Source organism: Hyperolius riggenbachi, chromosome 3 (assembly GCF_040937935.1).
Source record: "Hyperolius riggenbachi isolate aHypRig1 chromosome 3, aHypRig1.pri, whole genome shotgun sequence".
Lineage (NCBI taxonomy): Eukaryota > Metazoa > Chordata > Amphibia > Anura > Hyperoliidae > Hyperolius > Hyperolius riggenbachi.
The window spans coordinates 11,972,357-11,995,896 of record NC_090648.1 but is presented as its reverse complement, the minus strand read 5'-3'; the positions used below and the strand labels follow the sequence as shown (position 1 = coordinate 11,995,896).

The following is a 23,540-nucleotide window of genomic DNA, read 5'->3' as shown; positions in this document are numbered from 1 at the left end:
GTTGTCTGTTCGCAGCAAAATCTTCCACATGCAAGCACCACTCCTAAAATCAACTCCAGGCCTTTTATCTGCTTAATTGATGAACGACTTACCCACACCTGCCCATGAACTAGCTTTTGAGTCAATTGTCCAATTACTTTTGAGTTCCTGTGTTAAATAAATGCTTTAGTTGCTTCACATTTTTATGCAATTGATTTTTTCACCCCACTGAATGAAAGCTGAAAGTCTGAAATTCAACTGCATCTGGGTTGTTATAAAACTCATTGCAATAATATACAGAACCAAAATTAGAAAAACGTTGTCCCTGTCCAAATATTTCTGGACCTACCTGTAAATTATTGTGACATTATATTTATTCTCTCTCCCTGCTATTAGCTCCACCTTCTGCACCGCGCAGTATCGTCCCTCACGTGAATGGATCCATGGTGGACCTGGAATGGAGCGAGCCCCTGGACTCCGGTGGGCGCTCGGACTTGTATTATGAGGTGCAATGTTCGGAGTGTGTGAATGGCGCCCCCTGCATCCCGTGTTCCGACCTCTCCTTCGAACCCTCCCGCTCGCAGAAGCTGACGGAACGCAAAGTCCGAGTGTTGGGACTCCGCCCCCGAGTGACCTACACCTTTCGAGTCCTGGCCTTGAATGGCGTGTCAGAGCGCAGTGGAGCGACAGCCGTGGGGGAGGAGCTGAATGTCACCACGGATCGCGATTGTGAGTCACATGACCACTGTCATCTCATGGACTTGAGGTTACGTCTGTAGCAGATGAAGTCATTATCCTCATCTTTTCTTTCAGTACCTCTTCCAGTCTCCAGAATCCATCAGGTGGCCGTTTCCGAGTCCACGCTGACAATCCGATGGACTCCGCCGACCCCGCCACAGTCCCCAAATAGGGGGAACATTCTGGACTACGAAGTCAAGTACTTCGAGAAGGTAAAGAATCGGTGATATGAGGTGGTCTTGTGTGTCTGCACAGAGCAGAAAAAGGGGAAATCCTTCCTTGTTTTCTAAGGCCCTGTTCACAGTGCTCAGTTGTGTTCAGGGCTGTGGAGTCGGAGCAATTTTGGGTACCGGGAGTCGGTGTTTTCAGTAAACGGAGGAGTCGGATGATTTTTGTACCAAATCCATAGCCTTTGTAAAAATTAGACTAAGGAGTTGGAGCAATTTTGGGTACCTGGAGTCGGTGGTTTCATAAACTGAGGAGTCTGAGTCGGATGATTTTTGTACTGACTCCACAGACCTGGTTGTGTTGCAGAATAACTCTGCATGCCAACTCACTGCCCATACAATGCTATGGGCCTGTTCACAGTGATGCGTTGTAACGGATTGTATTATTCTAACTGGCTGCATGCTGGCTTTGTATTAAAGTCAGTGTTCTGTCTCCATTGCTGTTCACACTCATTATAAGGCACGTTATACAATTGACCACTGTGAACCCAGCCTAATTGATCCAAATACCGCATCCAATATTCCTGCAGCAAATGGATTAGTCAGTTTACCAGATTTTTCTTTTTTTTTGTCTTGTTGTTATGTACCAAACCTTAGTGGTGTCTGTAGGGCACCTGTCTATTTTACATTTGTGAAACCAAATCTCCCTGTGTTAATTCACCTCCTTTGCCTTAAAGGATACATTAGCACTCCTAAATTTGGAAATGGGGGGGGGGGAGCCATGTGTAGCAGGCAGTCCTCATCTCCACTGCTCCTCCCAGTTCTTCTCCGCCCCCTCCATTAGCTCGTAAGGGTTTCCCAAACCGACTTCCGGGTCGGCCAGGGTAGGTGAGCAGTGCACAGGCATCCTTGATCATGCACCTATGGCCAGGAGCACTCTGCACATGTACACTACGTAGTTGTGACATCACCGTGTGCTGTTCACCGACCCGGAAGTAAGTTCGGGCGGCCTTTACATGGCAACGGAGGGGATGGAGAAAAACTGGGAGCAGTGGGCATGAGGACTGCCTGCTACACATGCCTGCTCATGCCCCCCTTTTTTTAAATTTAGGAGCGCTAAGGTATCCTTTAACAATAGCTCTATATAGTGTTCTATATAGGAGCAGATCCAGAGAAGTCTTGTTGATCACATAGAGAGAGCTTCTGCAGATTAGACATTGGAGAAAAGTATTTAGGGAGGTAAGGAGAGTCTGTGTGCTGAGGAGCTATTGGGGTGCAATTTGAAGCTAACCTAGTGATGGGGAGGCTGAAGGTCAGCTGATGATCGAGCGCTCTATAGGTGCAGCTCAGGAGAAGTCTTGCAGAGGCCAATATGTTGGTGGTTCATGTCTCGGCAGTGTGTGTGAGGACCTGTCGTGCTCTCTATAGATGCAGCTCAGGAGAAGTCTTGCAGAGGCCAGTAAGTTGGTGGTTTAGGTTTTGGCAGTGTATGTGAGGACCTGTCTCTGTTGGTATCGCTAATCACGTCACTCTTCCTTCTTTAGGACCATGAGAAGCCCCTCACTATGTTCCTGAAGACCCCAGGGAACGAGGGCCGGCTGGTGGGGCTACAGACAGGGACGGCGTACGTGGTGCAGGTGCGGGCCAGGACTGAGGCCGGATACGGGGCCTTCAGTGGAGAAACCTACTTCCAGACTCTGCCGTACGGTGAGTGGGCGGGGCAGGCAGATGCATGCCTCATGTGGGCGGGGCAGGCGGATGCATGCCTCATGTGGGCGGGGCAGGCGGATGCACACCTCACGTGGGCGGGGCAGGCGGATGCATGCCTCATGTGGGCGGGGCAGGCGGATGCATGCCTCATGTGGGCGGGGCAGGCGGATGCATGCCTCATGTGGGCGGGGCAGGCGGATGCATGCCTCATGTGGGCGGGGCAGGCGGATGTACACCTCACGTGAGCGGGGCAGGCGGATGCACGCCTCACATTACCGCCTCTTTATCCATCGTTCCCTCACTGTGTGCCTGCGTAATTAACACTTACTGGATCTGTCTGTGGATAGATTATTCTTCTGATCTCCACAGAGACTGCTGTTTGGGAAGGGATTACTTCTTTGGGGTTGTTACTGCTGTCTAGGTCCCCATCAGAAAGAATTTACTCTCACTTTATTCCTCCTCATTATGAACTTATTGGATTTCCTGCCTGGAAGTGCTGCCAGAACAGGAAGTGAAGGCAGTTGTCCCAAGCTGAGGCACAGACAGCAATAAAAGCCCAAAAGAGAGCCTGTCCCTTCCGTGCTACGGAAAATGTTTTCTCCCTGCAGTCAGTCTGATTCCTTCAGAGGTTCTTCCAACCCCAGTTCATGCCTTCATCACATCACGGCTGGACTATTGCAATGCCCTCTATGCAGGCCTACCAAGTAAAGACCTGCACCGCCTGCAGCTAGTACAGAATGCTGCCACAAGACTGTTACCAAGCCCGGCATTGCCACATAACACCAACCCTTCCAAATAAAGACCTACACCCCCTGCAGCTAGTACAGAATGCTGCCGCAAGACTGTTACCAAGCCCGGCATTGCCACATAACACCAACCCTTCCAAATAAAGACCTGCACCGCCTGCAGCTAGTACAGAATGCTGCCGCAAGACTGTTACCAACCCCGACATTGCCACATAACACCAATCATTCGCTCACTACACTGGCTACCCAGAAAATGGAGAGTCCTTTTTAAAATTATCATGCTAACATTCAAACCCCTACATGACCTGACCTAGGCCCCGGATACCTGAAGGATTGGTTGTAACTGCGTCACGCTCCCCCACCTCAGATCAAAAGGATCCAATAACTTGACCACCCCCAGAGTTTTCTGTCATGCTGCCTCTACCCTGTGTAAGGCCTTGCCAAACTTAACACAGCTCCAACCCCGGACAAGTTTAAATCAAAATTGAAAAACCACCTGCTTAGTCTGGCATTTATGATCACTTATGAGACAAGCTTATACACTTTGTTTCCTACAGGAGAAAAGTGCTTTATGTATATTTTTGTATGTGTGTTTTCCAGGCCCGGAGAAAGCGCAGCCCCAGGTGGAGTTGATCGCAGGGACGGCGGGCGTTGGGGCGATTCTGGTCCTTGTAGTCATCATCATCGCTGTGGTATGCGTGAGGTAAGATCGATATTTAAGCAGATTTCTGCCAATATTTGCGATGGGGCAAGCTGGTGAAAACCACCAATATATATATTTTGTGCAATGGAGTTTGATTCTTAACGTTGGATGTAGATTGCGTAGTGTAGGGGTCGCATTGCTGTCACTTCCTGATCACTTTAACATGCAAATTCTTCTTCCTTCTCCCGATTGGTAGTTTTGGATAAAGAGATCATTCATCAGCCTACTTAGTGTCCAGCAGAGTGGTGTAGTGGTTAGCACTCCGGCCTTGCAGCGCTGGGTCCCCGGAACCAATCCCAGCCAGGGCACTATCTGCACAGAGCTTGTATGTTGTACACAGTGTCTGTGTGGGTTTCCTCCGGGCACTCAGGTTTCCTCCCACATCCCAAAACATACAGATAAGTTAATTGGCTTCCTTCTAAAATTGGCCCTAGACTATGATACATACACTACACGATGTACATACAAACACACATGACTATGGTAGGGATTAGAGTGTGAGCCCCTCTGAGGGACAGTTAAGTGACAAGACCATATACTCTGTACAGCGCTGCAGATGATGTCAGTGCCATACAAGTAGTAATAATAAAATGAGTGTGTGTGTAGTGTGTATATGTGTGTAGTGTGTATATGTGTGTAGTGTGTATATGTGTGTAGTGTGTATATGTGTGTAGTGTGTGTGTGTGTGTGTGTGTGTGTGTGTGTGTGTGTGTGTGTGTGTATACGTATGATCTGTATGTGTGATTGCTGCCACAGTCTTTCTCTAGTGTTCCTTGCGCTGATAAATCTTCCTCCGTGACCATCTCCTAGTTATTATTAATGACTGATTATAAGAGCAGAACCTCCCATAGTGCTGCACTGACCAACAGACAGCAATGGTTGCATGACACAGAGGTGGTAAACTACACAAATGTGACAATGGCTATTATAGGCAACATCTTATATAGCGAGCCCAGGCCCGGATTTACCTCACAGGAGCCTATAGGCACAGATGTCCTGGCACCCTAGACTCCGCCCTCCATGCAGCCAGGCCCGGATTTACCTCACAGGAGCCTATAGGCACAGATGTCCTGGCACCGGAGACTCCGCCCTCCATGCAGCCAGGCCCGGATTTACCCTACCATTCCATGAATCTACAAACCTCCCGCGAACTGCATCCCAAGTGTGCTGGCTGCCCAGCTGTCACTTCTCCCTTACTTCCCTTGCACATCATTGGTAGCTACAGGTGCCAATTAGCATTAGGTAACCAGAGGAACCTCAGTATTAAGTAACTAGGTAATAGGTAGCTAGAGGTGCCCCTCAGTATTAGGTAGCCAGAAGTATCCTCAATATTAGTTAGAGGTGCCTCTGACTGAGGGGAGATCTGGTCAGTGGAATGCAGAGAGTCGGGGGAGTAATCTCTCATTTACACTCTCCTCAGGACTCTGCATAGGGAAGGTGGGAGGGAGGCACTCAGGGAGAGGAGGGAGCCACTTTTCCATCATCAGGCGCCTGTAGGCACGTGCCTAAAGTGCCTTATGGTAAATCCGGCCCTGAGCGAGAGACAGTAGGGGAGCAAGCTCTGTCCTTAATTGCTTACAAGAATTTATTAGAGGGAATTAGATGGTGCAGTGGATAAGCTGTAAGTTAGTTGCGGTATCTGGTGCTCTCTGACCCGCTCTATTCCTCTGTCCACAGGAAACACGGCAGCCACAAGGAGGCAGAATACTGTGACAAGCCGGGCCAGTACCTCATCGGACACAGTAAGTCAGACAGCAGAGCCGTTTTACATCATTTGTGTCCTTCTTTTAAAAGTCATGTTTGTTTCCATCTGCAGAGAGCTGCAGTTTTTTCTTCATGTTGAATTTGCGCACACTAGCTGAAAGCAGACATCAGGCTTTCAGGAGAGGCGGTTGCTGGATCAGCAGATGAGTGGGAAGAGGTGGTGCTTAGGTTAGCTTACAGGAGAAAGAAAACACTGGGTGGGGTTAGCTCAGTGCTGGTGTTATCTATTTGCCCAGCGAGGGGGCAGGGCTGTGCCACGGAGTGTACAGACAGGTGGTCACTGAACCGTGTTGGCACCCCTGCTCAGCTCTTGTAAGCCATCAGCAAGAATAATCCATTGATATCAGAGGGGTGCTGGGATGCCATGGTCAGTCCCATACGAGGAGCCATCCTGCCAGGCGGGCAGAGTGATGTGGAGCAGTGTCATTTTTGCTTAGAAAATGGCATTTTTTGATTTAGAGAAAATTTTCGCGAAAATGCATTGTATTTTTGCAATATAGCAAAAAAATTTGTGAAAACGTAGAAATCGTTATTTTGTGCAGCGAAAACTCGAAGAATAATTTCTTTTAGCACAAAAATCGTTTAGCCTGGAAATTTGCAAAAAAAAATTTGAAAATTAACAAACTAATTGCAAAATGATTTTCGAAGGCATTTTCGCTTTAAAGAGACTCTGTAACGTCAAAAAGATCCCCTGGGGGTACTCACCTCGGGTGGGGGAAGCCTCCGGATCCTAATGAGGCTTCCCACGCCGTCCTGCGTCCCACGGGGGTCTCGCTGCAGCCCTCCGAACAGCCGGCGACTGTGCCGACTGTCATTTCAATATTTACCTTTGCAGGCTCCAGTGGGGGCGCTGTGGCTGCTCTCGGCTCCGAACTACACGGAAATACCCGATCTCAGTCGGGTCCGCTCTACTGCGCAGGCGCCGGAAACTTGCGCCTGCGCAGTAGAGCAGACCCGACGGTGATCGGGTATTTCCGTGTAGTTCGGAGCCGACAGCCGTCAGAGCGCCTGCGCAGGAGCCAGGAAGGTAAATATTGACGTCATTATTCTCAGAGGGCTGCAGCGAGACCCCTGAGGGACGGAGGACGGCGTGGGAAGCCTCATTAGGATCCGGAGGCTTCCCCCACCCGAGGTGAGTACCCCCCAGGGGATCTTTTGACGTTACAGATCCTCTTTAAAGTTGAATTTAATATTTTTGAGAAAATGCAATAAAAATATCGGCATTTTCGCTTATCACTGAGGTTGGCATGAGTCCTGCCCATCATGGTACCGGCTGTAATATATGTATAACGGAGTACTGTCTCTACTGCAAAACAGCTAAAAAAAGTAACTTAGTGAATCTGCAGCCAGAAAATTGTGACAGTATTGCTGAAATTCAGAGGTAAAAAAAAAAACCCAGAATTTGCAGTGCAAGATAAACATTTTAATTTGCATATTTAATTAACTCCGTTGTGCTTTAACCCCTCTTGAAAGGATAAAGGTAGCAGGGAATGGGGTGGCCAGACTGTAAGAGTGGCCAGACTGTTGCGTAGTTACACATGACCCTCCTTAATGGCATGACTTTGTTCTAGACACCAAGCTGTACATTGACCCATTCACCTATGAAGACCCCAACGAGGCCGTCAGAGAATTTGCTAAAGAGATTGACGTCTCCTATGTGAAGATCGAGGAGGTCATTGGAGCTGGTAAGGACCAAATATGGGGAGATGTAGGTGGATTCATATTGGGGGAGAGATTGAGTTGAAAGAATTGGCGATCAATGCCAGTGAGCGTTCCTGAGTCCTCACTGAAGAAGGCAAAATCTGGAATCCATCAGAACTGGCAGCTGCTACAAACGGCAAAATTAGTTCTGAATTTGCTTAACTGAAGTGGAAGGTCCTGAAAAGGTCCTAAAACCCGACTCCAGCTAGTTTTACTTTCTCAACAGGGGTTGAGTGACAAAGGGTTTAGAACATCCATCTGGTTTTGTTGCGGCCTATCCCCTTTCAGTAGATATCCCCTAACTTCCTGTGGTGTATCCAGCAACAGGAAATGAGGGAATCCTTTGAGCTTGAACACAGACCAGCAAATGCACTTCTTTCAGCAGAATGGTGAAAGGTTCTTTGCCTGGTCTGTGTTTTTACTGGAGAATAGTCTTCCTCAGCTGTCAACAAGCACAGGAAGTGTGGGGTATTTCCCTGATTAGGCCACAAAGAGCAATCCAGACTTGGTGAAGACCATAATGCTCTGTTATTGCCGGAGTAGATGTTGTGTCTTGAGTTAGGCTTCTAGTCTGAGAACTTTAAATCAAAAATGAACTGGCCAGAGTTTTTGACCAAACAGACAATTGTGGTGGAGAGATTTTAAGAGGATGAGGAACCCTGGGACAAGTGTGGCTATGATAGATTCTGGAAATTTGAGGGATGAAATTGAAGTAGGTTTTCCATGCCACACCTGCTGTAGCTCTGCAGTTAGGTTTAGGCATAAATCATTCATGGTCTGTGTTTTCCAGACCATCTTGTAAAATGTAATTTTGTTCCAATTGTAATTTTACACTGTCCCACCCCCCCAGGAGAGTTCGGTGAAGTTTGCCGCGGCCGTCTGAAGGTTCCGGGTAAAAAGGAAAATTATGTTGCTATCAAAACCTTGAAGGGCGGTTACACAGAACGGCAGCGTCGAGAATTTCTGAGCGAGGCAAGCATAATGGGGCAATTTCACCATCCTAACATCATCCACCTAGAGGGAGTGATCACCAACAACTGTCCTGTCATGATTATCACTGAGTACATGGAGAATGGGGCTCTGGACTCCTTCCTGAGGGTATGTAGGTTCCTGTAGTCACGTCTGTAGACCTTTGTTTTGGAAGTAGGTCTTGATGGTTGGTGTTCATAAAGATATATTACAGAGAGAGCTATGAATTCAGAGGGTGGAAGAGTTTTGAGTTGGAGAACCTCCGTAGGGTACGTTATGGTGATCTCTGAAGGTTTTTTATGTGGAATGGCTTGAAGAAGAATAGATCACTAGCCAATATGACCTTCAGATGTTTTTCTGTAATAGAATCTTGTGTCCCCGATGGTTCTCTAGAGAGCTATCCCAGGCTCTTCACTGTCCTTTCAGTTCCATTGTGGGGATTTGGGTTTCTGTACATATCTAGTTGTGGCTTTTTTTTTATGTTTTAAGTAATATCTTTGTTTTTTTTTTAGTTTTCAATTTTTTCACCCACATATTACCTGCGCTGCGTTATATGTTGGCGCTTTTGGCACTTTATACATACAATAAATAATAATAGATATTGATTGGCCTATAATGTATATAAATATTCTTATTTAAACTTGTCCCTTTTGCTTTGCCAGACGAATGACGGGCAGTTTACACCGATCCAGTTGGTGGGGATGTTGCGGGGAATCGCTTCTGGTATGCGTTATCTGGCAGAGATGAATTATGTCCACCGAGACCTGGCGGCGCGGAACATCCTGGTCAACAGCAACCTGGTCTGCAAGGTGTCCGACTTTGGCCTCTCGCGGTTCCTGCAGGAGGGATCCACCGACCCAACGTACACTTCCTGCCTGGTGAGGAGGCGGGGCTTGTTCATGGGGCCACTAATAACTGGACTAAACCTGTGTGCTGATCGCCCCTTTACTTTCCAGCTCCTGACATACTTTTTTCCTTATTATAGATTAGCAATGAGTTCTGTTTTGTAGTCGTACAGTAGCTGTCTGTGATTGTTCTGTGAATTCTCATTCTTGCCTCACTTCCGATCTCTGGGCCCTCCATGGCTTTTAATCTTTTAATGCTCTGCAAATCATAGAGAAAATCTGGGAATTTGTGATTAAAACGTAGGCCACTCGATGTTCTGCAAGCCATAGGAGAAGAGTCGGAGATCTGGTGACATTATAGGAGAGTCAGGAATTCGGTGGTTACAGTGTAGGTCACTCTGTGTTCTACAAGATATAGGAGAGAATCAAGGATTAGTTAATTCGGTTATGGCCGACACAATGTTCTGCAAGTCATAGGGGAGGGTTGAGGATTAACAGATTAACCTGTAGGCCACTTGATGTTCCACAAGCTACAGGAGAAGGTCTGGGATTCAATTATTCATTTGTAGGCCACTTGATGTTCCACAAGCCATAGTAGACTTAAGTATTTGGTGATTAGGGTGTAGGTCACTCAATGATCCTCATTTTCTCTCCTCAGGGTGGGAAGATTCCGATTCGTTGGACAGCACCAGAAGCCATAGCTTTCCGCAAGTTCACCTCCGCAAGCGATGTCTGGGGCTATGGCATCGTCATGTGGGAGGTCATGTCTTTTGGGGAGCGGCCATACTGGGACATGTCTAACCAAGATGTGAGTCCTCTTCTGACGGTTGTTATTCTGCATTGTCAGACTCTCCCTCCCATTCACTTGTGTATTCATTGTCCATCCTTGTGTTTCCATTCAGGTCATAAATGCCATAGAGCAAGACTACCGCCTTCCTGCCCCTCCAGACTGCCCCTCCGCCCTGCACCAGCTAATGTTGGACTGTTGGCAGAGGGACCGGGCCGCCCGTCCCCGCTTCGCTGAAATTGTCAGCGCTCTGGACAAGCTGATCCGCAACCCTGCTAGCCTTAAAATCACAGCGCGGGAACAGCCAGGGTAAGTGGTCATTGTTCCTGGAGACATAGGAACATACATTATATATATATATATATATATGTGTGTGTGTGTGTGTGTGTGTGTGTGTGTGTGTGTGTGTGTGTGTGTGTGTGTGTGTGTGTGTGTGTGTGTGTGTGTGTGTGTGTGTGTGTGTGTGTGTGTGTGTGTGTGTGTGTGTGTGTGTGTGTGTGTGTGTGTGTGTGTGTGTGTGTGTGTGTGTGTGTATATATATATATATATATATATATATATATATATATATATATATATATATATATATATGTGTGTATATATTTATATATATATATGTGTATATATATATATATATATATATATATATATATATATATATATATATATATATATATATATATATATATATATATATATATATATGTGTATATATTAGTATGGATCTACGTCTGAAACACTTACCCTCCAAGCCATTAGTGCCTGAAACACCTACCACCTCGAATGCCTGAAACACCTACCCCCTTCAACCCTCAATGCCTAAAACACCACCTCCGACCCCCAATACCTGATACACCTACCCCCTTCTAGCACCCAGTGCTCAATACAGCTGCCCCCTCACACCCCCAATGCCCGAAACATATTAGGATGATGCATGATGTCGGCACTGCCACATATGATCACCTGACTTGCTGGTTATTTTATCAGCATTTCTGTAATAAGTAAACTCCATTCATGTTGAGGGAGGGAGGGGGGGGGGGGTGGTTCTGTGCTGGTCAGAGTTCAGGCGTTAGAATGTGGCAGAAAGGAAAGATGAACATACAGCTATCGGGTAGAGATTGTAGAATTATTGTGCGTTCCGCTTCCTAATTCATGAATTCCAGCAGAGAGGCGTGTCCTGCTTGTAACGCACTAACCACACATATAGTTACCATGGATACTGCACTGCTGGACGCAGTATACTTCCCTCTGTGAGATGAGAGGGGAGAGAGTTATGCTTATCCTGGCCATCACTCATTAACCACACATATAGTTGCCATGGATACCGCACGGATGCCGTGTTCTTCCCTCCGGGAGATGAGAGATGAGACAGTTATGGGGCGGCATTTGGTTTTGTGGTAATTCCCGGCACAGACAGGAGGTAAGATCGGGTTCCTCTACCAAACGTTGGCGCTGATGTTCCGTATATCTTCTCTCTCTGTAGGTTGTCGCAGCAACCGCTACTAGACCAGCGCACCCCCCACTACTCCTCCTTCGCCACGGTGAGCGACTGGCTCCACGCTATCAAAATGGGCCGATATGAAGAGGGCTTCCGGAACGCCGGGTTCACCACCTTCAGCCGAGTGCGGCAGATCACAGCAGAGTAAGCGGAAGCGGAGGGAGGGGCTCGGGGGGGAGAAAAAGTCTGAAATAATTACGCAGTGGGTTGTAATTTACTGACCAAACCTCAGAGGAACAGAGAAGTCCAATTAATTGCAAATATTTCTGCGATTGTGGGAATTTAAGTACAGTATACGTGCAGCTACGAACTGGGACTGTTACAATCGCCAGGGACTGCATTTGATTGGTTCGATTACCTGACCTGCAAGCAACTAAATCTGCAACAAATTAGAAAAAATAATCCACTCATGTCATATCCAATCATACTGAGAGAGGCATGTCAGCAAGTGCTTGTGTTATTGCAGAAGCGAGCAGCATTGGTGGTTTTGCAGTCAGAAGGCAGGGGGCAGTATAGAGCGGCTTTAGGTAAATGACATGGAGGATGTAGGTGGTTGGGCTGTTCAGGTGACGAAAATAACCATCTTGACTGTTTCCTTTCTAGAGACCTCTTGCGAATGGGAATCACCCTGGCTGGACATCAGAAGAAGATTCTATCCAGTCTACAACAGATTATCCCATCAGACAAACTATCGATAGGATCTGCACCATGCTACTAACTTCTTCTGCATTCCACCTTGGGCTGCAACCAAGTACCATTGAAGGTTGTTATCCAGTTCTGCAAAGTACTGCTGGACTGTTATCCAGTGCTCCACCATAGACTGTTGGCTAGTGCCATGAAAGCATTGGTGCACCTTCAAAGAACCTATAGACTGCATCTGAGTGCCTTCAAGAGTCTGTTGGTTTGTACTCAGTGTTTTCTTAGGACTGTTAGGTTGCAACTGTGTGCCCTCACAGAACTAATGGACTGTTAGCCAGTGCCTTCAAAGAACTGTTGGATTTTGACTCTGTGCGCTTTCAAAGGACTAATGGACTACAACAAACAACCATCATGGGTCTGTTGAGTGCCAACCAAGTGCCATCAAAGGACTGATGGATTATTACTCCGTGCCTTCAAATGACTGTTGGACTTCAACCTTAGTCCATCAAAGAACTGCTAGCTTGCTCTCCGGAGCCCTTCAAAAACATTGGAGTGCTACCAAGTATCTTTTTTTGAACCTTTGGATGACAGTTTTATCATTGACGTAACCCTCGTACTGTTACTTTCCAGCTGTTACACTGAAGCCTGCCAAGGTTTTCCCAAGAGACTGCAATTGTGAGGTAGTTTCCTCCAACTTGAACCACAAATGGTCGTTAAAGTCCAGACAACAGATGACTATTAGAAAGGACTAGTCACTGGGCTCCCATTCCGAACGGCAACTATTTGACTCTTAACACTAAGCCAGTACAAGTTCTGACCGTGGACTGAGTACCAAACATTCCACTATGACGTTTGGCCTTCAACAACCCATTTGGATGTTGCCATTGGCCTCTACCTGACCAAAAGATAGAGATCTTTGGCTTACAGTGGACTATTAGACTGCTGCCATTGGCCTGTGGCATACCAAAGACTTTGGCCATGAAGCTAATGATAGGAGTGATCCCTGATTGATGCCCTGTGGCATCATCTACATTGTCTCACGTGATATGCAGTGTGTGGCCATGGTATACAGGGCTATATACATAGTCAGTCGGGAATTTCTGACACATATACTGACCAATGTAACCGATTCTCCGCCTGGCACATCTTGAGCGTACACGCCATTTCCATATATAGCACTGTGAAGACTACGGTTACTTACGATTGTACAGTACGTGTATATATTTATATATATATATGCATTGTGAAGAATCCTTTCTGTTCATTCATTTTTATATTAAATTATTTGATAATAAAACTGGAAAAAAATCTTCACTTCTTTCACAAAATGAACTATATTGCTGCAGCAGGACTTCACAATTTCCTAACGTGGGCAGGAGACACACTCACACACACACACACACACACACACTACTGCAGGGAGATGTCACCCTTGTGGGAGGGGAGGAGACACAAACCACTGCAGGGAGATCTCACAAATGTGGGAGGGGGAAACACACACACACACTACTGCAGAGAGATCTCACCATTGTAGGAGGGGAGGGGAGACACAAATTACTGCAGGGAGATCTCACCATTGTGGGAGGTGGAGACACAAGCTATTGCAGGGAGATCTCACTATTGTGGAAGGGGAGGAGACACAAACCACTGCAGGGAGAGCTCACCATTGTGGGAGGGTGACAAACACACACTACTGCAGGTAGATCTCACTATTGTGGACCGGCGACACACAAACTACTGCAGGGAGAGCTCACCATTGTGGGAGGGGAGGAGACACAAACCACTGCAGGGAGAGCTCACCATTGTGGGAGGGGAGGAGACACAAACCACTGCAGGGAGAGCTCACCATTGTGGGAGGGTGACAAACACACACTACTGCAGGTTGATCTCACTATTGTGGACCGGCGACACACAAACCACTGCAGGGAGAGCTCACCATTGTGGGAGGGGAGGAGACACAAACCACTGCAGGGAGAGCTCACAATTGTGGGAGGGTGACAAACACACACTACTGCAGGGGGATCTCACTATTGTGGACCGGCGACACACAAACTACTGCAGGGAGAGTAGTAGAAGGTGAACAGAGGCGCCAAAAGGATAAAATATGCTAAAATTGTTAACGTTTGGGAGGCGGTGGTGAGCCAACCTCCCCAAACAGACACAAAAGCTGTCGATTTTTCAGAAAAAAGACCCAAAGCTTTTGTTCGCATACTCCAATAGAACAGGCAACACGTTTCGCGGGTATAATCCTGCTTCCTCAGGCAATAGCAGTAGGAGTATCACACTATGGGACAGAGACAAGAAGGGAACCATCAGACTGCTGTGTATGTCACTATTGTAAAGCATGTATATACATATAGATCCATATATATGTGTATGTGACTAACAGTGTATGGGGGTAGATTAAAAGTGGGTGGTGTGTATTACACTAGTAATCCTATGTGGTAGTTATCCCCGGGGTATTTGGTGTTGTGAGGGGGGGGGGGGGGGGGGGACTCGGGACCAGATAGTGGTGAGGCTGGCTAGTGTGGTCAGTCCCAAATACTTGCAGGTAGTTAAAGAGGAACTCCAGTGAAAATAATTTAATAAAAAAAGTGCTTCATTTTTACAATAATTATGTATAAATGATTTAGTCAGTGTTTACCTATTGTAAAATCTTTCCTCTCCCAGATTCACATTCTGACATGTATTACATGGTGACATTGTTACTGTGGGCAAGTTATGTAGCTGTTTCTAGCTGCTCTGGCTGTTACAGACAGCTTTAAACAGCCATTTCCTGTCTGTGAACATTGTTACATTGTGGCAGTTTGCCCAGAGTACCGCGGTATTCAGAGCCTCTTGTGGGAGGGGTTTCAGCACAAAATTAGTCACACAGCGCCCCCTGATGGTCTGTTTGTGAAAATTATTCTATTTTTCATGTAAAAGGGGGTATCAGCTACTGATTGGGATAAAGTTAAATTCTTGGTTGGAGTTTCTCTTTAAGTAATCATCTTAGTATGGGAGAGGGGGGGGGGGGGGGAACAAAGGGGTGTAAGGGGCTGTAAGGTGAGTAGCATTAGAAATATCAAGGAGTGCAAACCAAATAAGTATAAGACAAGTATAAATCAAGTATAAGTAATAGTCAAAGGACTTACCAGCAAGAAGTCTAGTACACACCTAGCGCCTCTGTAGCTGTATCAGGCTGCGCTGGCGTGTTATATACTATACAGGGCATCAATTATTCAGTTGTGAAGTCAGCGGGGGGGGGGGGGGGGGGGCAACTGACAGGAGAGAATGGGTAGTGTTTTGCAGCTGTGCGCCAATAAGGTCGCACTGGGCGGGAATGTTGCTAGGTTACTATGTTCTTAGAGGTGGTGCGGCGTTTAGGTCGCACCTATTGCCGCAGTGCGCATGCGCAGGGTGGCTGTTTATGTAAGGTTAGATTAGCGCAGGCGCACGGATGTATGGTGCGCCCTCGCGGCAATTCCTCCTAGTGCGCAGGCGCAGGTGTAGTTCCGGGACACTGTGGCCGTATTTGTAATGGGCAACTCGCCCTTTGTATGTGGGGAGTGATTTACAGTGTGTAAATCTCTTAAACAATATGATGGGACATGCGTAATTCGTATAAACACCGTTGTGCATATATTTATATGCCTATTTGAGATAAAATTCTTCATTAAATGGAATTAGTTTCACAGACATATTACACTATTTTGGGCTCTCGGTTTCCCTGTTTTACATATACTGCAGGGAGATCTCAGCATTGTGGGAGGGGAGGAGACACAAACCACCGCAGGGAGATCTCACCATTGTGGGAGGGGAGGAGACACACACACTACTGCAGGGAGATCTCACCATTGTGGGAGGGGAGACAAACTACTGCAGGGAGATCCCAGCATTGTGGGAGGGGAGGAGACACACTACTGCAGGGAGATCTCAGCATTGTGGGATGAGAGGAGACAAACACTACTGCAGGGAGATCTCACCATTGTGGGAGGGGAGGAGACACAAACCACCGCAGGGAGATCTCACCATTGTGGGAGGGGAGACAAACTACTGCAGGGAGGTCTCAGCATTGTGGGAGGGGAGGAGACACAAACTACTGCAGGGAGATCTCAGCATTGTGGGATGGGAGGAGACACAAATCACTGCAGGGACATCTCACCATTGTGGAGGGGAGGAGACACTACTGCAGGGAGATCTCACCATTGTGGGAGGGGAGGAGACACAAACTACTGCAGGGAGATCTCAGCATTGTGGGAGGGGAGGAGACGCAATCTACTGCAGGGAGATCTCACCATTGTGGGAGGGGAGGAGACGCAATCTACTGCAGGGAGATCTCACCATTGTGGGAGGGGAGGAGACACAAACCACCGCAGGGAGATCTCACCAATGTGGGAGGGGAGGAGACACAAACTACAGCAGGGAGAACTCATTGTGGGAGGGGAGGAGACACAAACCACAGCAGGGAAATCTTATCATTGTGGGAGGGGAGGAGACACAAACTACTGCAGGGAGATCTCACCATTGTGGGAGGAGACACAAACTACTGCAGGGAGATCTCACCATTGTGGGAGGGGAGGAGACACGAACTACTGCAGTGAGATCTCACCATTGTGGGAGGGGAGGAGACACAAACTACAGCAGGGAGAACTCATTGTGGGAGGGGAGGAGACACAAACCACAGCAGGGAAATCTTATCATTGTGGGAGGGGAGGAGACACAAACTACTGCAGGGAGATCTCACCATTGTAGGAGGAGACACAAACTACTGCAGGGAGATCTCACCATTGTGGGAGGGGAGGAGACACGAACTACTTCAGGGAAATTTCACCATTGTGGGAGGGGAGGAGACACAAACCACAGCAGGGAGATCTCATCATTGTGGGAGGGGAGGAGACACAAACGACTGCAGGGAGATCTCACCATTGTGGGTGGGGAGGAGACACAAACCACTGCAGGGAGATCTCACCATTGTGGACAGGGGAAGAGACACAAACCACTGCAGGGAGATCTCCCCATTGTGGACAGGGGAGGAGACACAAACCACCGCAGGGAGTTCTCACCATTATTGGAGGAGACACAAAGTACTGCAGGGAATGTGAGGTGAAGTGATTGGTTTGAAGGATGAGATTTTGAATGGCCGACTATGGGCAGTACTATTATTAGGGACACTGATGGGGAAGCACTAGAAGCCTGATACACACATCCAATCTTGATTTGGCAAGTTTACGGTTTCCCCAGTGTATGAGAACAGGCCGGCCTGGGATTTAGTGGCCCTGTTTATGTACATTTCACTGGACTATTTTCATCTTTTCAGTGCTGAGGAAATTGAGCCAACTCATTACTCTTAAGTACGTTTTTAATTGGTTGAGACTGTCAGTGGTTGTGGTGGAGTGACGCCCCTTTCTCTGCCACTGCTCGCCATGTGGAGACACTGCTGACACGACTACCACAGGAGGAAACCTTGCGCACCTACTATTGGTTGCAGTGCCTTGTCCTGCACAGACCTGGTGTTGAGGCGTGATGGGGACTCTGTCCGGCTGTGTGGAGGGAGGAGGATCAGGCTGGTTCCGGTACATTAAGTCACTCTGTAATAACATTGTGCAAGATGGGAATAACCAAGCATAACGATACTTGCCTGAGCGTGGAATGTTTGTACAGCGCAGTGGTGTCCTGGGGAAGGGATTCTAGAGCGCCCTGTTACTTCCATCTGTAGCAATGAAGATGTACTTCTTTCATATGACTGCAAGGTTTAAAGTGTAACAAGAAAAGACATAACGCCAATCCTTTCAGTACAAGCCCATACCTGGATGTCAGCAGACCTTTCTAAACACAACCTACCGTCTCCTCAGTCTCTGGCCTTCCACAGTCCCCAGTGTAACTGATAGACGTGTCCCACTGTGGATATGTTCATATGTGTAGCAAGCGATCGCATCCACCGCTAGTGCAGGGACTCCTGAATGAAACTGGCTCTGTCCAGCTCAGGGGCACCCCGGCATATCTGCGGATGTGTGGAACCAATTTGTAGGAGTTGTGTATCCTTTGGCTTTATTTGTGCTGAAAGAGTAGCTGTCAGCCATATCACATATGTAAGTAGATAAATACTTGCTCTACTTGCATAACATATGTAATGCACTGTCCACGTTTTGATTTTAGTGATTTTTCTATAATAAAAAAAGAGAAAATCCTTCTTAGCTTTTCCCATTTTAACTTTGGCTATTTCAAAGCCAATCCTGATGTCATTTCCTCCCTTACTCTCCTCTGCCTGATTTGCCCACCCGTCGCTATAGATAGTGCATTGTCTCAGCATGAGAAATATTTGCCAATCGGGGAGGAACTGAGGTGTGGGAGGGAAAGAGGCTTCAGCCAATCAGGCTGCACTGAGGGGAAGTAGAGAAGCAAACCCAGCATGCCCTGCAACTTCCTTGTTGTTTTCCAAATTTTGTGTGTACCAAATAAGAGTCAGGTAAACTGGGGAATGATCATTTATCAACAAGAAAAGTAATAGTGATTGTAACTTTTGGATTGCCTGGTTAGCATCCTTATTACTTGTTTATCAGATAAAAATAAAGAATTGATTTTTGATTTTATGCCCGACCGTTACACTTTAAAGATTAACTTTACCAAAAGACAGTAGTGGGAAAAAATAAATCAACACATTGCATAAATAGAAGATCAAGAAATTGATATTCGTCATGTAATTTGATCCACAAGGAGCCTGCAGGTCATCATCTCTACTGCTGGCAGACCAAATAAACAGCACCAACTGCCATTATCTGCAAACACGCCCACTAACGATGTGATAGGCTAAAACGTGGTTCAATATCGGCAAAGAGGGAGCTATTGCTTTCTTGGCAGTTGGGCACAGCTGTTATTTCCCACAATGCAACGAGACTCACAGACAGGAAACTGTCAGGACCATGGTCATGACATCACACTGTGGGAGGGGTTTCACCACAATATCAGCCATACAGTCATCCCTGATGATCTATTAGAGAAAAGGTAAAGGTTTCTCATGGGAAAGGGGGTCTCTGCTACTGATTGGGATAAATGTCCTCTTTAAGTGGAGGTCCCTTTTACATTTTGCTCTGTGTGCTTATGCCTGGCCTCTAGTGCCCCTCATATGTAAGTTACAGTGTGAGCGGCCCACAAATCACTATTATGTAATGTAATTGTTCCCTTTAGATGATGCGATGCTTCTCTGGAAACTGCTGTCCACAAGCTCCGTCTTTTGGTCTCTGACTCTTCCATAGCTTCTGGATGAGCAGCTCAAAATGTAATTCTGCTTTCTTTAATCAGATAGTAACTGCAGGTAATTACACCCCCTTGTGGCGGCGCAATGCAGTGAGGCCTATGGGCCCATCCTCACTGAGGAATGCAAAACGCTACCAAAATTACTATAATTTTGCTGAGTGTTTTTTTTTTTTTTTTTTTACTTTGGACAAGATTTATGAGCAATCGCATTTTACGATTTCTTTACATTTGAAATGAAATCGCTCCAAAATCATGGAAAAGTGCTGCATGTAAAAACTTCCAAAAAATAGATATTCAGGCCTTGTATCGGCAAGCTAAAGCCTTAATCTGGGAAAGAGTTATGTCCTCTGGGCAGATGTTCCTTCAGTTCCCTTCTCTAGAATACCGCGGTATAAGGCCACAGTTTAGCGGTTCTGTTTCTATTTGACTTCATTAAAGAGAACCCCAGGCGTAAAAACGTGTAAAAAGCGAATAACTAAGGAGAGGGAGGCCTCTGGCTCCTCCTCCCACGCTTTCACCCACCTCCCATCCCCCTGGATCTTTCTCCCATGCTGTCCCCCGCCACTCGCCTCCTTTCCCTCTGGATCCTCCTCCCACATTGTCCCCGCAACTCGCCCCCCTTCCCTCTGGATCCTCCTCCCACGCTGTCCCCGCCACTCACCTCCCTTCCCTCTTGATCCTTCTCCCACGCTGTCCCCCACCACTCACCTCCCTTCCCTCTGGATCCTCCTCCCATGCTGTCCCCCACCACTCACCTCCCTTCCCTCTGGATCCTCCTCCCATGCTGTCCCACTCCACTCACCTCCCTTCCCTCTGGATCCTCCTCTCACGCTGTCCCCCACCACTCGCCTGCCTTCCCTCTGCATCCTTCCCCTATACTGTCCCCTGACACTCGCCTCCCCTCTGGCTCCTCCTCCCACACTGTTCCCCGCCACTTGCCAGGACCGTCCTGCACATTGGGGCCATGCTGCTTTTCTGGTACGAGCGTGGTCGCACCTGCGTAGTAACACGGAGGCACGCTACTCATTACTGCACAGGTGTAGCCATACTCGCGCAGTACAGTCGTGCTGAAGAGAAACGCGGCCTGATGCGATTACTGACAATCCCTTGTCTGTTATTTTCAGTAGGACCAGAGAAAGGTGTGGTGACACCTCTATAGGATCCATAGGCTTCCCTCTTCTTAGGTCTTTCCTTTTACTCCTCCGTTACTTTGTGGCCTAGTTTTGTGTGGCACAGAGTCATAGTGGAAAGCCTCTTGCATTCTTACAGTGCTGGGTCTAGTCCTGTGAGGGCCTCTCTCTATTGAGGTACCATCTGACATTAGTAAAATCCAGATCAGTTCTCTGTACAGTCAGGAAACGAGAGAAAGTCACACGAGATGTCTTCCAATACAATCTCCTGAAACCACCCAGCCTGGATCCAACAGGTCCTACAAAGGGTGAAGACTTAGGAAGAGCCAGACGTGTATAAACAGCTCCCAGTCAATCTAAACCAGGGATTAGCGGGGGACGTGTTGTTTAAGGTAGGCTTGGATTAAGTTTATACATCTAGTAGTCAGGAAATATAACCTCAGAAGGAAGATCTCACATTGATGGATCCACACAGATGTGATTCATGGAAGATGGGTCTGAGTTTCATCACCGGGGGCGAGAGCAAGAAAATTCTGCTACATCAGCGGAACGCGCAAAACTTTCACCCCCGAGTCTCACGGGGGATCTCTATAAACACGACTGTTCTGTTACATGACTCTTACCATACCATGTCCTCTGCTTTCTCTGCTTTCCATCCGTCTACAAACTATATTTTCTTTCCTTGTCTTCAGCAGGGCTTTTGGAGGAGGTCAAATAGCACATTATAGATGAGAATGTTAAAGGCTAAAAGACCGTCTCTAAACAGCTTCATATTCCTGCGACAACAACTCAAAATAGTTAAGGAAGTGTAAAGTGCGTCGGACGTTTACAGCCTCCTTGCATGTGACCACAAGACACACGGCGTCCACCCCAGAACAGGCGGAATAAGAGTGAGATTGGCAGACAAGAAGCCAAGAACCGCGTCCAATGAGACACCAGCTGAACCCCACCAAGGTCAAGGTCCACCAGCGTTTGATTGCACCATACGTTGGTTATTGAGTGACAGCTCAGTGGAAGAGGACCCTGGAGGACTCCACTGCGGAAAGAAAAACACTGAAAAAAAAGACTTTCTGAAATGCAAATGTAAAAACATCTGGGAGAATGTCCTACGGAGAGAAGAGAACAGACTGGGAGGAGATTGTTATGTTATGGACTGCTTTGCCGCATCTGACAATTCACCTTTTTTCTCTTAGGTGATATTTTCAGACCTTCTCAATAAAATGCATTTTAAGCCACCAGCAAGCAAGAAAATAGAATAATTTTGAAAGTTCTATTTCAACAACTTTTTCAATTGCAGAGTGTTGAAAACTTATTTTAAACAAAAGATAAAAAATAATCTCCTAGGAGAAAACTTGGGAGAAAAAGTGAATTGGATAAGTCCCGGGTGCCTTTAGCCTTCTGTAGGCAACATTGACCTTCATTAGATTCTGGAAAGACGTATGGCCCAGTGTGAGATAGCTCTAGTCTCGGTCACAGGCCGTGGATCCACCAACAGGGCAATGAGCCAAAACTCTCAACTTAAAGCGCCCAGAAATGGCTGAAGGACGAGACAGTGGACTCTTCTGACGAGGCCACCTAGGAGCCCTGAGTGTATTCTCTGGGATGTCAATGGGAAAAAGGGAAGCCTGCGTACATTTAAAAAGGGAGAAAGCTGCTAGTGCAATATTGGTAACATTTTTGATATTCCTCTTCTTAAAGGATACCACAACTGAACGTGTGTGGTTAAAATGAGTGCAGCACTGTATAGGGTGTAATGCGCACATACCTACTGTTCCTCCTGCCCCCCTCCGTCTGCCGCCATTCACACTCTATACACTCCGATGTGCGGCGACTTGCTTGACCTCTGCCCCGGACATACTGCGCCCTATGTGTGCAGTATGTCCTTCCCCCTTCACTTCTGGCCGGTGTAATGTCTGATTGCGCTGCCCGGAAGCTCCTCCCACACTGAGTAGCACGCATGCTCAGTGTGAAGTTAATGATGCTGCTGGAGATAAAATACTAAATATCTCCACTCCCACACCTCTTACACTCCCCAAATTTTCAGGGTAGGGAGGGGACCCCCCGAACGACCTCTGTGCCAAATTGCAGCCCCCGAGTCGCCGCACACCGGAGTGTATAGAGTGTGAACGGCGGCAGACGGAGGGGGGCGGGAGGAACAGTTGGTATGTGTGCATTACACCCTATACAGTGCTGCACTCATTTTAACCACACACATTCAGTTGTGGTATCCTCCAATAGTAAAATATCTGTAATCTTTGCCAGTATTTTATTATGGCCTAATCTAATCTTGCTCTCACATGAGCCCTCTATTGATGCCATACCCAAACCAAAACCCCTGCCAATGCCTATCCCCAGGACACCCCAGCCCCTCACCGATGCCTAACACTTACCAAAACCCCTGCCGATGCCTAACCCTAAGACACCCCACCCCCTCACCGATGCCTAACCCTAAGACACCCCCACCACCAATGCCTAACACCAAAACGCCTGCCAATGCCTAACTCTAAGACCCCCCTCCCCCAGCAATAACTAAACATAGGACACCCCTCCCCCCACCGATGCCTAACCGTAAGACCCCCCCAACCGACCGATGACTAAGCCTAAGACATCCCCCCCCCCCCCCCCCGAGTCCTAACCCGAAACCCCTGCCAATGCCTAACCCTAAGACCCTCCCGGCAATAACTAAACATAAGACCCCCCGGCCGATGCCAAACATTAAGACCCCCGGCGATAACTAAGCATAAGACCCCCTCACCGATGCCTGACCCCTCTACCAATGGTTAACCGCACCCACTATTTGTGGACAGGATTCCGGTGCCCAACATACTGGTAAAAGCTGCTAACCGCGAGCAAAGTCTGCTGAATACAGAATGAACAGTGATGGGCGACAGTTACTTGTGGCAGTTATAAATCGCTTTGTAGACATTG

The 23,540-nt window shown here is 47.4% G+C and overlaps 1 protein-coding gene across 1 annotated transcript; it reads left to right on the top strand.

Annotated features, from left to right (window-relative positions):
* Positions 1-381: 381 nt before the first annotated feature.
* On the top strand, positions 382-13,554 carry EPHB4 (EPH receptor B4). Its single transcript, XM_068273855.1, has 12 exons — positions 382-708; positions 793-929; positions 2,429-2,591; positions 3,941-4,043; positions 5,721-5,785; positions 7,379-7,492; positions 8,359-8,606; positions 9,140-9,355; positions 9,981-10,130; positions 10,225-10,418; positions 11,593-11,751; positions 12,211-13,554. The coding sequence occupies exons 1-12, from the start codon at positions 423-425 to the stop codon at positions 12,323-12,325; spliced, it is 1,950 nt and encodes a 649-aa protein (XP_068129956.1). The 5' UTR covers positions 382-422; the 3' UTR covers positions 12,326-13,554.
* The last annotated feature ends 9,986 nt before the right edge of the window (positions 13,555-23,540 follow it).

What these genes read in the sequence shown, in the direction of transcription:
- EPHB4 (XM_068273855.1), top strand. Translation starts at nt 423, where the DNA reads ATGGTGGACCTGGAATGGAGCGAGCCCCTGGACTCCGGTGGGCGCTCG. An exon ending in ATCGCTGTGGTATGCGTGAG is followed by an intron (nt 4,044 to 5,720) that starts GTAAGATCGATA and finishes CTCTGTCCACAG; the next exon opens with GAAACACGGCAGCCACAAGG. An exon ending in ACAGCGCGGGAACAGCCAGG is followed by an intron (nt 10,419 to 11,592) that starts GTAAGTGGTCAT and finishes CTCTCTCTGTAG; the next exon opens with GTTGTCGCAGCAACCGCTAC.